The sequence below is a fragment of the Mandrillus leucophaeus genome, unplaced genomic scaffold (genome assembly GCF_000951045.1).
Source record: "Mandrillus leucophaeus isolate KB7577 unplaced genomic scaffold, Mleu.le_1.0 Scaffold763, whole genome shotgun sequence".
Taxonomy (NCBI): domain Eukaryota; kingdom Metazoa; phylum Chordata; class Mammalia; order Primates; family Cercopithecidae; genus Mandrillus; species Mandrillus leucophaeus.
The window spans coordinates 784,055-800,512 of NW_012108286.1; the positions used below are offsets into that span (position 1 = coordinate 784,055).

At 33.2% G+C, this 16,458-nt stretch overlaps 1 protein-coding gene across 6 annotated transcripts in view; it reads left to right on the forward strand.

Annotated features, from left to right (window-relative positions):
- Positions 1 to 16,458, forward strand: part of MAP2 (microtubule-associated protein 2) — an 82,077-nt gene that overhangs the window by 43,628 nt on the left and 21,991 nt on the right. For 5 of the 6 annotated variants that reach the window (XM_011966527.1, XM_011966528.1, XM_011966522.1 and 2 more), the window contains 3 exons: positions 2,418 to 2,479; positions 7,700 to 7,847; positions 12,030 to 12,370. In XM_011966527.1, the coding sequence (XP_011821917.1) occupies positions 2,418 to 2,479; positions 7,700 to 7,847; positions 12,030 to 12,370 (551 nt within the window). Of the gene's footprint in view, positions 1 to 2,417; positions 2,480 to 6,588; positions 6,760 to 7,699; positions 7,848 to 12,029; positions 12,371 to 16,458 lie in introns of all 6 variants that reach the window. The other variant, XM_011966526.1, reaches the window with a different exon arrangement.

Sequence of the window (16,458 nt, forward strand, 5' to 3'; positions counted from 1 at the left end):
GAGACAGAGTCTCGCTCTGTCACCCAATCTGGAGTGCAGTGGCGCGACCTCGGTTCACTGAAACCTCCGCCTCCTGGGTTCAAGCAGTTCTTCTGCCTCAACCTCCTGAGTAGCTGGGATTACAGGTGTGCACCCAGCTAATTTATATATGTATATATATTTTTAGTAGAGTTGGGGTTTCACCATCTTGGCCAGGCTGGTCTTGAACTCCTGACCTCATGATCCACCTGTCTAGGCCTCCCAAAGTGCTGGGATTACAGGCGTGAGCCACCGCGCCCAGCCTGCTGTCTACTCACTTCTCTTCTTCAAATACATATTTTTTCCTAAGTTTATAAAACTGATAAAACAAAGAAATAAAACATGTTGGAAACCATCATAAAAACCCCTAGAAATATATGTAATGCCAACTTTTTTCTAAATTTCAGTGCAAAGTATTTATTTTATATGTTTAATTATACTAGGATAATCTTACAGTATATTTTATTTTAGAGTTTATTAAGTGGCATGCTTGTAGCCTACAAAATGACAGATCGCTAAATCAGAAAAGAATGTTTTTCTTTCCATTGTTCATCATCAATGCCTCTATATAAATCTTCGGATGGTTTTAAAGGTTAAAAGGAACATTAGCCTTTGTGAGAAAGAGAAAATCAAGGTAATTGATGGTTTTATTTTAGTTGTTGAAAATTCCAAGTATTTTGTATTTGTGTTCTTCATCTAGAAATCATATCATGTGCTTTCCTTCAAAAACAAGAATCTAAGGCAGAATTGGAAAATGGAAGGCTTGTATATATGCAAACCTTGATAAAGCTTCAGGATGAAGAATATCTCTGAAGTTAGGAGTTAGGAATTAACATGACACACCTCAGTTCATTTTCTCAGGTTTTTAGCTTCATTAAACTTAGAACTTCATTAAACTCAATAGCAAATTAATAGCTTCATTTAACTTAATAGCAAAATTGCTTGGGCAAGCAGAATCTCTTGATTTAGCATAAAAACTCTATAACCTACCTGAAGAGGATGAAAGATGTCATCAGGATTGTGGAATTTTAGAGAAAATGTAAAATGGTTTAGTAAAGTGTTTACATGTCATTGATATGCAATTTACTACATTTAAAGTAAATGGTGTTTTTATTCATTCTTTGAAAGAAATTTAAAATCTTTGAACTAATTAAGATTTTCCTTTATTCTGGTCTAATGTTAAGATACTTTAGGAGAATGCATGTATCAGATATAGGTGTCATTGGTTTGAAGCAAGGTGTACGTGTCTCAAGAGTTTGAGTTATGTTACAGAGGTAGTAGGAAGGCATCATTTTTACTGCTTCCTTAAAAACGATAAGTCCTAGAATCTGAAAAATCTCACTAGCTAGTCCTACATGGCATAAAGCATATTGAGGATAGTTATTATTTTTGTGTCAGAACTGTACATGTCATAAAATACCTTTTTGGAACTTATTCAGAGGGCTTATAAGGATACATATTTTTTTTCTGAGGGTTTCTGTTTTATGAATGAAAATTAAGGAGGAATAAACACACAAGCTTGATTATTTTATCTTCTAAGCCCAATTTTCAAACATAGATGGTTTTCCAAACCACAAAGGATTGTTTTAAATCATGAGAGCTAAGCCACCTCAGGTAAGTCATCAACCAAAATGTGCTAGAGATAATGGAGTTTAAAATTGAAACCAGAAGCATAAAACAGCAGCAAGAGAAACAACAGTAACAGATGTGGTAATAATTTCATACAGGAAGTGCATGTGTAGAACATGTTCTCTATTTACTGAACTTAAATTTTCTCTTGTGTTTTCTGTTCTTGACAAGCTATTTTTCTTCCCTTCTCATGTGGCATTTTCACATCAAACAAGTATGTCATTCATTTTGTGAAATGAAGGGATGCAAAGGGAAAGGGGTTGGCTGATCATGACATCATGACAGTTTGAAATGTAAAATACCGAAATATCTATAGGTATGCCAGTGGCTTCCAGAGCAAGAAGAGGGTTTGGAAATCTCTATGAGCCCCCTTCTGTATATCATGTGAACCCCAGAAACCAGTCAATGTTCTTTCTCTTAAACTTTGTAACATTCACATTGCTATTCTGTAACTTCTGTTCTAAAGGATCTATCCTTACATACTAGTGACTCAAAGATACATTGGTAATCAATAGAAAAATTATTTGGTGTGCTTATCTGTGCTTTGGTAGACAATGGGTTATATTAATTAGCACACAGTATAGTTGGAGCCACATGCTATGTTATTGCTATTCAGGTTACTTGAGTTATTGAATTTGAGTCTCAGAATAAGCAAACTTTTGCTTTGCATTAGTCTGTTGACACAACAGAATATCCTAAAGGTATTTAAAACTGCATTTATGAGTTTTTAGAGACTAAATTTGGGGTTGTTTGTCTTTTATTTTCAACAGCAGCAGGTGGGGAATCAGCTCTGGCTCCCAGTGTATTTAAACAGGCAAAGGACAAAGTCTCTGTGAGTAAAAAAAGTTTTCCTTGTTCTTCATTTGAAGTTCCTTTGGTATTAGCTGCAACATCGGAATAACTTTTGATATTGTTTAGATATTTACTCTTAAAAGTCATTTTAAATAGTTCACTCACCCAGAAGATTCTCCGTGGCATCCAGGCATGGAAGGATTAACGTCTTCTGGCATGGCATATAATGGTAATTGGTGAGGACACAGCTGGACTGCTTCCTTACTAGTAAGACAGAAACATAGAAAGCAGGACAATGATATGGCAAAAGTAAGGAAGTCCAATTTATTTACTTTTCATAGAATCAAATTAAACCATATAACCAACAGTGACTATATTTTATAATACACTTTCATTGTTTTTGTTGCAAAATAAAAATATGACCAAATGAAGCATTGTACACAAGCAGAAGGAAGTATAAATCAATTATAATCCCCTTATCATAAAGATAAACACAGTTATCATTTTGGTGTAAAATCTTAATTTTTTTCTATAAATTTATAGGCTTAACAACAAAAATGAGAACACTGTGTATCAATTTTTAAATTCAACAGTAAATGTACTTCCATGTCGTTGAACATTTTGTAAGTTTTAATGACTACATAATACTGCATTTTATTTATTTGCGATGATATACTTAATTTCCTATTATTTGACTTTTAGAATTTTTGTTGTTGTTTTAACAATATTACTGTAGAGAACTTTTTGGCTAAGTTCAGTTCATAAATGCGTTTGTGTGCCATTTCCTTCAGATAATTTTCTACTAGTGAAATTAAAGAAAAATGTTTATATTTAAAGTTTTTGCTACATATTGTCAAATTGCCCTCTGGAAAGGTTCTACCCACTTATACATTCTGTATAAGAAGAGTGTTCATATTCATTATTATTACCACGTATTTTATATTGCTCTATATTTGCCAAATTATGGAGATGGCATATGTTATTATTTTAAAGATTTATTTTGGTTGTATTAATGGTGTTAACTTCTTCATATATTTATAAATCTTTTCTGTTTTTTTCTGTGAATTTTATTTTTATATTATTAACTATATTTTAATGACCAAAGCCAACATGAAGTATTTTCACTCCTTTATGATTGAAAGAAAAAAATTAAAAGGCTACTAATGAAATCCTAAAATTATAACAAATAATGTGAATGATATTAATTAGTAGCTTTTAACAACGTTCTGAGACTGAGCAAACATATATAATATGTAAATCACAATTCTTAGTTTACCCTTCTAAAAACCAGTAAGATTTTAGACTTCCACTTTTATTTATTATGAAAAGTAGTGATTCATTTCCTGTGGCAGCCAAATCTTTGATTTTGAACCTGAGGGGTTTTACGTTGATAAAAGATGATACTTGATTTTTATACAAATGTATCAGATATATTCCTGAACATATGGCAAGAAACAAAGTTCATTTATTGCTTTGGTAAATATTAGGCTTTATTATAAACACATTGTGATTTCAAGATTTGTATCTCTTTACCTTCTGTTTCCTAATTAATGATTTATGGTGGTTAGCCATAGGGCTATGGAGCAGACCATGTTCAAATCTTGAACATCTTTTAGTTATATGATCCTTTTCTTCCTATTTCATAATTTTCTAAAAATAAAGGGGAGGACAAAATTCCTGTATCATGAGTTAGTTATAAAAATTAAGTGTAATAATGTTATAAAACAGTATGCAGTATAATGCTTAGAACATAGCATTCATTTAATAAATGGTAATAGTTGTTAGCTATTATTTTAATTAACTGAATGGTGGAAGTTTTCAGGAGCAGATATAAAAAATAAGTCTGACCTTTCCTCCTTTAGGTTGACATAATTTGGAACATTTTTAGGAAATTTTTAAGCCCCTTGGTCTTTGAGTAACTCGATAGAATCAGCACTTGGAACAGAACCATAGGCATCATCTGACACAAAACAAACTTTTTTCCTTGTAAATGCCAATCTTGTCTTTCTGAAGAAAAATTAGGCCTTCATTCTTTCTTTTTTTCTCATTTATTAGCTTTTTTTCCTTCCTAATATGATATCCTTGTCCTATAAGTTTTCTAAAACCCCAAGTAACTTTTATTTGATTTAGCTCTAATATTCAGTCTATCCATCAGAACAGTTCTCTGATTGTTTTTTGTAGTTGTATGCTCTTTTAGATTCACTTTTTTTAACTTAAAAATGTTTTTTCTATGGGTACGTATTAGGTGTATATATTTATGGGATTCCTGTGATGATTTTTTAAATTGCTCTTTATTAGGAACCAGACCCACCCATAATCCTGCATTTCACTTGGGGTTTTCTGTTGTTTGTTTAGCCTTAATAGTTGTCTTTCTTAACTACAAGCAATCCAATTTATTTTTCTCTTCTATATCACACTTTTGAAATTCACTCTTTTGTGGGTAGCATCAATCAAAAAAGAATGACTTGTGCTGACCCAGTTACACTTCCCACTCAAGATACTGGGTCTATAAAACAAGAAGTGATTTTTATAGTCTGTAAATACTTATGTCTCTGTTGTAGCTCCAGAGGTTAAAACTTGAGATAAAAATCTCAGTTTTATCTGTCATTTCTGTAACAGATCAAATTAATTATTTGAAGATAATAATCTCCTTGGCTTTGTCATACTTATCTATATTTTTAACAGTCACCCATGAGATCTATGGCATGCTGGCATAGCTTTCTCCAAAAGTCATACATCCTTCCCAATTATACTTGCAGCCAGTCTCCCCAGGGGTTATCAACACCTGTAAATTAAGTCATGATTTTTATTGGCAATCTTTTCAGTCCTGACTTTCCTTTTTAGAATTCATAACACATCATGCAGACTATAGTCTTTGCATAAAAATGTTTTTAGTTCTATGGTATAACTTAGTTCACAGTATGTGTTTTAGTTATAAAATGAACCAATTATATATAAACTCTGAAAATTTTCTGTTGAAGTCAGTGTAGATTACCTGAAAATAAGTTTTTTCAATCTTTAAAAATGCTTTTTTTCATTAGGCCTCAAATATACCTTGTTTTAAAGTTCTTGAAACATGATTAATATATGGATTATATGTACACCTTGAAGGCTGTATTTATTAAAGGAATAATTCCAGCAGTTAGGATATTGAAAGATATTTCCAAATCTGTTATCATTATAAAACCTATGAATTAATTAGAGACTATATACATAGAATCCAAAAAGAATATTTTATCTACATTATCCTTAAATGAGAGAACTATGTATAGAATCATTTTTTAAAAAACAAAATTTAAGCACTCAGCATTATTTTTTAAACCAGCAAAAAGAGAGTTTTGCTAGTCACTTGTAACATTCTTTCTATATTAAGGCTTATTCTATTTTTTAAAAAAGAGAGACTTACTTTGGTCTCAGGATTTCACAAAGCTAATTCCTTCATATCTAAGCAACATTATTCTTTCTTCTGTCCTTCTATCTATCCATCCACCCATTCATCATTTATTCAACAATTATCCACTGGGTCTCTACTATGTACCAAACATAAACAATCACATTTGGAAGTAAAGAGGAGCAAATAATAAATAATAAACATGGATAACTGTTCTAGACCTGGTTACTAGAAAATAAAATGGTTTAGCATTATTTATGTGTCTTATTTACATAACAGATTTTTTATTTTATTTTTAATCAGGGTGTCCATGTGCAGGCTTGTTACAAGGGTATATTACGTGATGCTGAGGTTTGGGCTTATATTGATTCCATCACCCAAATAGTGAACATAGTTCCCAATAGGAAGTTTTTCAATCCTTCCCCCACTTTTGGAGTCCCCAGTGTCTATTGTTGCCATCTTTATGTCCGTGTGTACCCAGTGTTTAGCTCCCACTTATAAATGAGAACATGTGATATTTGGTTTTCTTATAACAGATATTTTTCTATGACTATTATTAAGTTAGTTTTGGCTAAAGAGAGCTGTTCAATGAAAATCTCATCTAAGTACACATCTCTATCATTGATTATAACCATTTATCATGTGTTCTTATTAAAAAGACTTTGAGTTTCTTATACGTTTATACTTCTTTTTTTATTTTCCTTTTACTTCATAGTTTGGTTTATTTTGTGCTTTTGTTTGTTTTCTTTCATGGCTAGAATTCTACCTTGTCAAAGATTCCTGCTTTACAGGGTAGCACAAAGTCCCCAAGATACAGCTCAGCCTGCCCTAGCACGACTAAAAGGGCTACCTTTTCTGACAGTTTATTAATGCAGCCCACCTCAGCAGGCTCCACAGACCGTTTGCCATACTCAAAATCAGGGAACAAGGTAAGGCAGCAGGTCAATAAAAGGTGCAGAAAGAAATAGAATTTGGGAGATTATGTTATAGAACCTAATTCAGGAAGTGTATGAAAGCAAATACTTTACGTTCTTAAGTATTTGACACATAAACAGTAGGCCCTTTTAAAAACAGATACAAATTTAAAATTTTGATAAATAGTATACCTATTTTTTAAATGTAGAAAATGTCTTTTTCTGGATATGTTTCCCATTATTAATTGATGGTTTGATTATCTGGTAAAATATCAAATGCAAACTTACAAAATATATTATATATAATATATAAGAAATAATATTGCACAGTACAATAATAACAAATTATATTGTATAGAATATAATAGACAATTGAAACTTAACATCATATACATCAGGGTTTAATACTATCTCTTGACATCTACCAACTCAATTGTCTTGAAACAATTACATAAATTCATTAAACCTGTTTCTTCAGCTTTATCATGTATCATGTTCTGTGGTGAGAAACAAATCATAAAAGAATGTAAACTATAAAGAGTTCCTGTCACATACATGCACAATATATGGTAGTGGTCATTGTTAGAAATATTATGCATGCAGTGAGCTACTCTCAGTCCTTTCTGATTAATAAATTATCATGCTAATGAAGATTTTTCAATAAAATTAGTAATTTGCTGAAGATTGCTTGAGTACATTTATTTTACCCAATTATCATTTAGAACTTGAACTCAGTTATCAGAACTTCAAATAATGTATTTTTATAAAACATCTAGGCAAATATACACTCTTTCTAAGTTCTAAAGTAGAAATGCTTATAAATATATGAAATCCAGTAGTTTGTATTAAAAGAAATTCATCTATCAGCACAGGAGGAAAATAGCAAAATCAGTATCACTTCGTATAAATTAAAGACTTACAAGAACCCAATGTCCTTTTTGTTTTCTCCAATCAGGATGGAGTAACCAAGAGCCCAGAAAAGCGCTCTTCTCTCCCAAGACCTTCCTCCATTCTTCCTCCTCGCCGAGGTGTATCAGGAGACAGAGATGAGAACTCCTTCTCTCTCAACAGTTCTATCTCTTCTTCAGCACGGCGGACCACCAGTAGGTTTATTTTGATTTGACTTCCTTTTTAAGCACTTTTTAAATCCTTTAAGTGGAATAGCACTTATATTTATATTTTAATTTGTAAAAATAAAACATGCATTAAGACTAGATCATATTTGCCCTAAGAATCAGAAAATCCAGAATGTAGATGGCCGCAAAATAGCTGTTTGAGTAAAAACAATTGATAGAGGAAATGGTAACATATTACCCTATTATCTAAGACTGAGATAAACTTATTTCTCTAAGAATATATTTTCCTTTTTGCTTCAAATGTAGCTCAAAAACGAAAACTCTAAAGAAGTGATCAATGTAGAAACCAAGTCAAGGATTTTTAAAAACATACATATATAAAAGCTTAACACTTATTAGATTTCCAAGTCGTAAAATCGAACTAGAAAGTCAACAATCAAAACTTAGGATCCTGTTCAACTCGTTAAAAATTTGCATTCCAAATGAGATATAAATATAGTATAGTCTATGCAATAGTTTCAAATTGTCTTGATTGATGGCCCATTCATGAACTGATTGGCAATTATAACAGTTTATATAATGCTCCAATCATTACACATTTATATGTTGCATTGTGGCAAACTATCTAGTAAAGCATAGATTCAAATTACTTCCATAAGTATTTTTCTGTTGCAACCAAAATAGCTACCAGTTATTGAGCACATATAGATACTAAACTCTTAAGATACATTGTCACTAAATTTAATTAGCAAAACCAATGAGTAGGTATTAATAAACTCAATTCAATCTACTGATGAGAAAACTGACCCTCTACAGAGGGTAACTTGTCCAGTGCTTCACAGCTAGTAAGTGGTTGAATTTGGTTTTCACTCTGCTGATAACTTCACAGCCTGAAGTCTTAATGTCTTTTCTATATTGATTTGGAAGAAATAGTACTAGACAACTGCTCTGTAGAATTATTTGGAGGAGAGTGTCTGTGTCATTTAAAAACCATTTTAAAATGGTGGAAATTGCTACCACTATCACATTATAGTTGGCTTCAACACTTATTTTAATAATAATTGACCCACTTAAATATGACTATTGGCATTTAAACAGTGTTTTGGCCTACTAGAAAAGTGTTTACTGTAATAAGAGTAATTGTGTCCAACATTATTTAGTTTCCTAGAGTATTAGCATCCTTTGAAATATGTGCTAAGAACACTGAAATCACAAAAATTATTTTACCATAGCAAAAATAAATTATTTAAATGAATTAGCAGGGAGGGCATTTAAGATTTAGTACTTTCCAGGGAAGAGACTTTAAATATCTAGAGTTGAATTTGAACATCATTAATAACCCCAAGGATGGTGAGACAAGACAAAGATACCAAGTACTCTCCAAAAGAACATCTTGAATTATGCTTGTATTTGTTGCTATAAAAGCAAAATGGCACTTTCTCCATAAATCTACTTCTTCAAACCACTGTGTTCTGCCTTTTAAAGTGTATCTGTATATGAATTGATTCATTAAATGTTCAGCACCAATTCTATTTTGACTTTTTAAATTTACTGATGTTTACAAGCATTTTGCATTGTATTATTTGATAGTGAACATAACTGACACGTTGATCATTTTAAAACATAGGGTCTGTCTTACCTCTATATACCAATAGCTGAAAGGCATAAAGATGATTGGAAGAGCAAGCACTCTGCCCACTTCTACGTGCCTACCACCCCCTTAGTGGTACACAGGAATGTTCTAACATTTTGTGCAGCTATTGAAAAGATTTGAAGGAAACAATGTTGTTCAGGAAGCTCATCCGCCCAAGAGGAAGGAAATCCATTGTCACTGAGGAGTTGACAAGATAAATAAGAGCACAGTTTAATCAAGTAACTTGTAAATAAATATCTTAAAAGTTGTTTCAGATCTTAGATTTAACCTCTTCAAGTTCAGAACAAATAGGAAACATTCAAATTTATTGTTTTGATGATAAGAACAAATTTATTACAATAAAAATTGATCATATATATTGAACAGCAGTGTGAAGGCCTTAATATTTGTAGTTTATCCTCTTTCTCCAGATGTAACACAAAATCTCCTTTTATGAAGCTTAAAGTGTTTTCTACAAGTATGGAAATGACTCCTCAGAAGTTTAGAAAAAATTATTTCATACAGTAAAAATTGTTATTCACATCCAGAATATTGCTTCAGTTCAGTCTCCATGAAGTCAAAAAACCCCTCAGCACACTTTGATGAATTCTGTATTCAATACATTTTATTTTTTTAAAAATGTTGCCTACCTACTGTATTCAGCTCACATGAAAGTCACCAGGGCTAGATACAATGGCAAAAAATACAGGGACGATCCCTCTCCCCAGAAAATCTGAGCTATTCAAAACTGGTGAAGTAATAGAGAAAATATTTGAGAAAGAAATAATGTTTCTGGTGAAAGTATTCAGACAGACTTAGAGACAGACATCTACATTGAAAACTTAGTCCATAACAAACCAGGACATGGAAGTTACAAAATTCCAAGTTGGATGTGGTTGTATCATCCTAGTCTTGAAATTCTTGTGAAAAGCAATAAAAATCACAGAACACATGCTAATTTCTCACTTTAGACTTCTCATATCCCATTTCATATTATCAGTTGAAGAGTCTAACTATCTTGTGCCCTGTGTTAGAAAATCAAGATGACACAGGGCACTTTCATTTGATATGTGAAAACTGTTCACTGAAAGAAGTACAATTGTTCTGTGTTTCTCCAGGAGATAGAACCTATAGCAATGGGTAGATTTACATTTTCCGTAGATCACAATTGTCTAAAAAGCTCTCCTGAGCTCACATCTTATAAATATTTAGGCAAAGATTACCTGTCCACTTCTCAGAAAGAACTTCCTATATTTATGAGCAATTGCATTAGGTGACCTCTAAGATTCCTTTCACTTCAGTGGCTTTAAAATTGTTATGTATTTATTCTCTACAAAATTTCAGAAGATTCATTGATTTTTTTACTTAATCAGCAGTAAAAAAAATGAAAATTATCCCTTTTCTATAAAATATGTTATAAATGAAATTTGCATGCTTAGAAATGTAAATCCTCAGGGGCTAAATATTGTATCTGGCTTAGACGTTAGTAGCATCTGGGTGAATGAGCCTCAATATTCTCATTTCTTAGGAATAATAAGAGCTGCCCCTAAGAACCGTATTGTGCGTGTTTGGTTATCAGTTGGTTGATATTCACATAAGTGCTTTGAAATTTATAAGGTGTTGCATTCTTATTTCTATCATTCTTTCAGAAAGGTATTTGAAATGTCATTCAAAGCACATTCAAAAGATGAAAGAAACATAGTGTAGGAAAATGGGAGGTGGGTAAAATAATAATAGGAGGCTGAGCTCAATTTGAGGCAAAGAAATGCATCTCAGGTCCTGTATAATTAACGGGGTCTTGGATTTAACACCAAACTGCCAAACTAGTGATGAAAACAGAGGAGAAAACACAGTCAGGTACGAGGCTCGATGGGAATATACTGGGACATCCCAAGTGTCTAAGGCAAGAAATAGACTTTTTGTTTGTTTGTTTGTTTGAAGCACTGAGATGATTTTCCTTATGAAAAGAATACATGATATAGTAGAGCAATGTCTGACAGCTTCCATAAACACATTTATATACCTCATAGTGTTCCTCAATATAAGGATAGAATATTGAAATGCAGACCTTTCTATACGGACCGAAACTATGTGTCCTAAATACGTGGTTCTATATTGTATGTTCACCTGGATCCCAGAATCAATTTACTACATAGAGGAATGAATGATCTACATATCATTCAAGGAATCTTCAGTAAATATGGGTCTGCATACGACACTAAGAGTAAATTCTTTTCCAACTAAAGGCAGATCCATATGCCTTAATAGTCACACAAGTAGAAAATAGTTTTTGACACATTTATAATGAAAATTAAGGAGAACAAATCAGAAAAAAATCAGGTTTTTTTCTTTGTGTTGATGGCAATGTGTGTTCAAAAGAATGCCACTGAGTTATGCACCTGATTTCAGAAACGAGACTCTCAGCTTCTTGAGCACTCTAGTGATCATTACAATAATTGTTTCTAAATACCTTAGAAATGAAACATATTATGACCTCTAACAATCTATGGGAAGAGGGATGTTTTGAGGAGAATTGTCTGACTCTGGTTTGGTTTTGGTCTTGCTTGTTAATACAGGGTCAGAGCCAATTCGCAGAGCAGGAAAAAGTGGTACCTCAACACCCACTACTCCTGGGTCTACTGCCATCACTCCTGGCACCCCACCAAGTTATTCTTCACGCACACCAGGCACTCCTGGAACCCCTAGCTATCCCAGGACCCCTCACACACCAGGAACGCCCAAGTCTGCCATCTTGGTGCCGAGTGAGAAGAAGGTCGCCATCATACGTACTCCTCCAAAATCTCCTGCGACTCCCAAACAGCTTCGGCTTATAAACCAACCACTGCCAGACCTGAAGAATGTCAAATCCAAAATCGGATCAACGGACAACATCAAATACCAGCCTAAAGGGGGGCAGGTAAGAATTGCATGAACACATATTTGCTGCCAGAAATAATTATTACCTTGCCTTCTTCATGTTGAAAGCTAACAGTTCTTAAAAGGGAAGCAGATGTGTTAAAGAGCTACTGGTTGCAATTTATTGCTAAGAGTTTGGACTTTAGGAAGATAGCATCTGAAATATAATGAAAATCACATAACGTGCCCATTCCTTCTGTTTATTCTTGGGTAAAAAATTTTACCAACTTTTAGTTGATTGACTAACATTTTTTTTCTGAATGTATCTCTATTGCTTTATGTTTTTTAACTTGAGATTAAAGTTATATTTCTGACATAAAATTGAGTTTTCTATATTAGATTCTGACCATGAGCTCATTTGGCTATCTTTTACTGATTCCAATTTTATCTCCTTCTTTATTTCCCAAGGATTTCCTATGACATTTTCTACCATTCCCTCATGTTTACTCCAAAATAAGGATGTTTCACGGAGTTTCAATTCTGGTTACTATTGCCTAAATGTTGCAAAGGGCAGGTATTCGTGTTGATAATAAAAGACATATGGTTCTGATGAATAAAATTGTAGACTTTGAACTTCTACTCAAGATTAATTGTATTAAAAAGAGCTATTAGTAAAGCTTACTTACTAACTCTTCAGCTCCCCAGAGCAAACATTCATATCTTTTCAAACCAGGGTACTTTGAGTTCTGTCTTGACGTGAACCTTGCTTATACGCTATATGTTTGGACAAAGCAATTAGCCTGGAAGGAAATAATACAAATATTATTTAATGTTTATCTCATAATATTGATCTATTCAGGATAGTTTAACTTTTGTCATTGAAGAGATATAAAACAACATCCTTTTTTGAAAGAAAGATAAAAACAGTAACTTTGTACATAAACAAACTTATAATGCCCTTTCAATATTCCAAGAAAGTCTTTTCTTTTTAACGTCAATATTTTTTTCTGCTACTCTTTTTCTTGTCTCTTGTGTTTTGTGCCACTGCTTTCTGGTATCCCTCCTTCATGCCAAAGAAAATCTATTTTCAGGCAAGTTTAGACAAAAGATCTTGCCAAAATGTAAAGCTATCAGGCACTCCTACTCAGCAATAAAGCAAAAATTCAGTGTTGCTCTTTCATTTAGCAACAAACTTCTGTGCTGTCTCACTATGGCTCTGTTCAGGAAAGCCCAAAGAGTTAAGAAAAATCAACCAATGGGGCAGGACGGGAGAGGTCAATATGCCTTTTCAGAACAAAGATAACATTCTGTAATAATAGTCGTAGAAAGATACTTTTTCATAGACAGATGCTATGAAAACTAGAAGCTACAAGAAACATTTTTAAGCAAAAAGTAGAATTATAAGCCTATAATTCCTAAAAAACTCAAACTATTCTTGCATTCACCAGCGTTTTGCACATCCAAGAGAAGGAAATATTTTGAGCTTTTTGGAAATATTCAAATGTTGCATCATCTTTATATTTATACATAAATAATTTAAAAGCATAAGGTGAATAAAATCAATTTAGTACCATTTGGAAAGTTCTGCATTTTAGCCTTGGACAAGCTCTCCTCTAAAATAGAGTAACTATTACATACATTTAAAATCAGTTCTTTTAAAATAAATATTCCCATGTCCTGTTACTCTCCTTAACTAGATATGGGGTTTACTTACTTATATTCTGGAAAGCATTGGTACTTAAAATAATTTGTTTCCTCTTAGAATCACAAGGAAATACAAATTATCTCCAAGATATTTTTTTGAAACTAAAAAAGTAGTTAGAAGAGAAAATTATTATTTTAAGTTGACATCGAAATTTTATATGTTTTTCTTCGAAGGACTCCTTAAGATAGGCACAAAGAATGGTTTTAGCCTCAGCTTTGCAGGAACTTCTAAGATTCAATCAATCCAAAAAACATGAAGATGTCTGTTTTCTTTTTCTGATTCTTTATCATATCTGGTTTTGAGTATTTTTATGTCTTATTTAAATTGACTTCTACTATATTTGGTAATTCATAAAATTGACACAAAATATCTTATAGTTTTGAGCTGAACTAAAACTTCCCTAGAGATTATGGTGGTTAAGGGCTAGTAAATACATATGACACAAAAATTACTGAAAGAACAAAAATAACTTCAAAATCACAGTGTCATTTGAAGCAAATCTGTTTTTTCATCAGGCAAGTGTTATACCTGCTACACGATTATCCTAGTTCAGCAATGATGACTTTGGAAAAAATCCACAACAGTGGAGTTATGAGGTGACTTTTTGCAGAAATAGGAAGTATTTCCTCACCAAGATAAGAACCAGATGAAAGATATTTGCCTTCTATTTTGTGATAGATGGTATAAATTCACTTAAATTAAAGAGTAAAATGAATTGGGAAATAATAGCACATTGCAATAGAACTGTCTGTGTAGGAAAAACCTATCATTCAACTCTTCAGCACTATCTCCTTAAAAGTCTCCTTACAGTGTATGATCTCAGATACAGGGAGTGAGGAGAGGTTTCTTCCATACATGTAAAACTGGAGATCTTATAGAATGACTGAAGGAAAAGTATTTTAGGGCTTGTTTGAAATTATCAAAATGACATGTTAAAGACCCTTTATTAGATGATTGAGCATCAATACATGCACACTGTTGAAGACATTGAAACCACTAGCACATTGTTCTCAATTGTAAATTGATTTTCCTAAGGCATTTGAATGGATAGTGGCCAACTCAGAAATATTTCAAAAGACAGATCAAGAGCTATGCTTTCTTCAGGGGCCAGGTTTTGTAATAGTGATATATGGTCTCTAGGAACTGAGAAAAATATTCATGCAATTCTTATTAATGAAGATGGGAGTAAATTTGAAGATGTAACTTTTAATTCCTCCGCACAGGGTCTATTGTGGTAAAATTTGAAGCCATTAGGTTGTATACAAACGATTTAATTATGACAACTTTATTATTGGGATTTTTTTGTGTGTTTGTTGTTGTTGTTATTGTTGTTGTTGCTGCTGCTTTTGAGATGGAGTCTCTCTCTGTCGCCAGGCTGGACTGCAGTGGCGCAATCTCAGCTCACTGCAACCTCTACCTCCTGTGTTCAGGTGATTCTCCTGCCTCAGTCTCCTGGGTAGCTGGGACTACAGGCGTGTGCCACCACGCCCAGCTAATTTTTGTATTTTTGGTAGAGACGGGGTTTCACCATGTTGGCCAGGCTGGCCTTAATCTCTTGACCTAGTGATCCGCCTGCCTCAGCCTCCCAAACTGCTGGGATTACAGGCGTGAGCCACCGCGCCCAGTCTGTTGGGGTTTTAAAATGTGTGCAAGCTCTAAGAATTGGGAGAGGAAATCTATAATAAAGATATATGCATCTTAGGAACTCAACAGCTTCCCAAATTATTTGCCTCCAGTTTGAACATTTATTGTCCTTCTGTTTGTAGAGGTTTTGTGCTTACAGCAGTTATCTCTTCTGTTAAGGGCCAATTTCTGTTGGCAGAGGGTCTCAGCTCAGTGAGGCAAGTCAATGCCTAATGGAATAGATAAGCTAGCTGAAGATACAAGGAGCTTTACAGAAGGCAATAAAGCTAATCTTTTCAGTGAAAACAAATTCATTCCATTGGAAAGAATATGGGCAATCATGGATTCAGTGTAGACAATTAGCTTGATTGATTTAACTCAAGGCATAGGGAAGACTATCTTATTAAGTGTATTAATTTGAAGCTGTTCTGTGTAGTTAGCTCCCCAATCTACATTAAATCTAAGTTTTAGAATAAATAATGTTAGCTTTTGAAGAACACAGCTGCTTCAGTTAAACAGAGGTAGGAAAACAAGCAATTTCTCTAAACATGTAGCATAAAAAAATTTAGGCAACAACTCAAGGAATAGTGCTTTTTACCTTTTCTATCTAATAATCAGATTTTAAAATAGTTACTTGGATTTATATGGAATGCTCCTATATGTTTTGACAGATATCTTGTTTTTCTCCATTGGCCTTATGAAGATGAATATAAAAAGTACAAGTTGGCCAGGTGTGCAGTGGCTCATGCCTGTAATCCCAGCACTTTGGGAGGCCAAGGTGGGTGGATCACCTGAGGCTAGGAGTTCGAGACCAGCCTAGC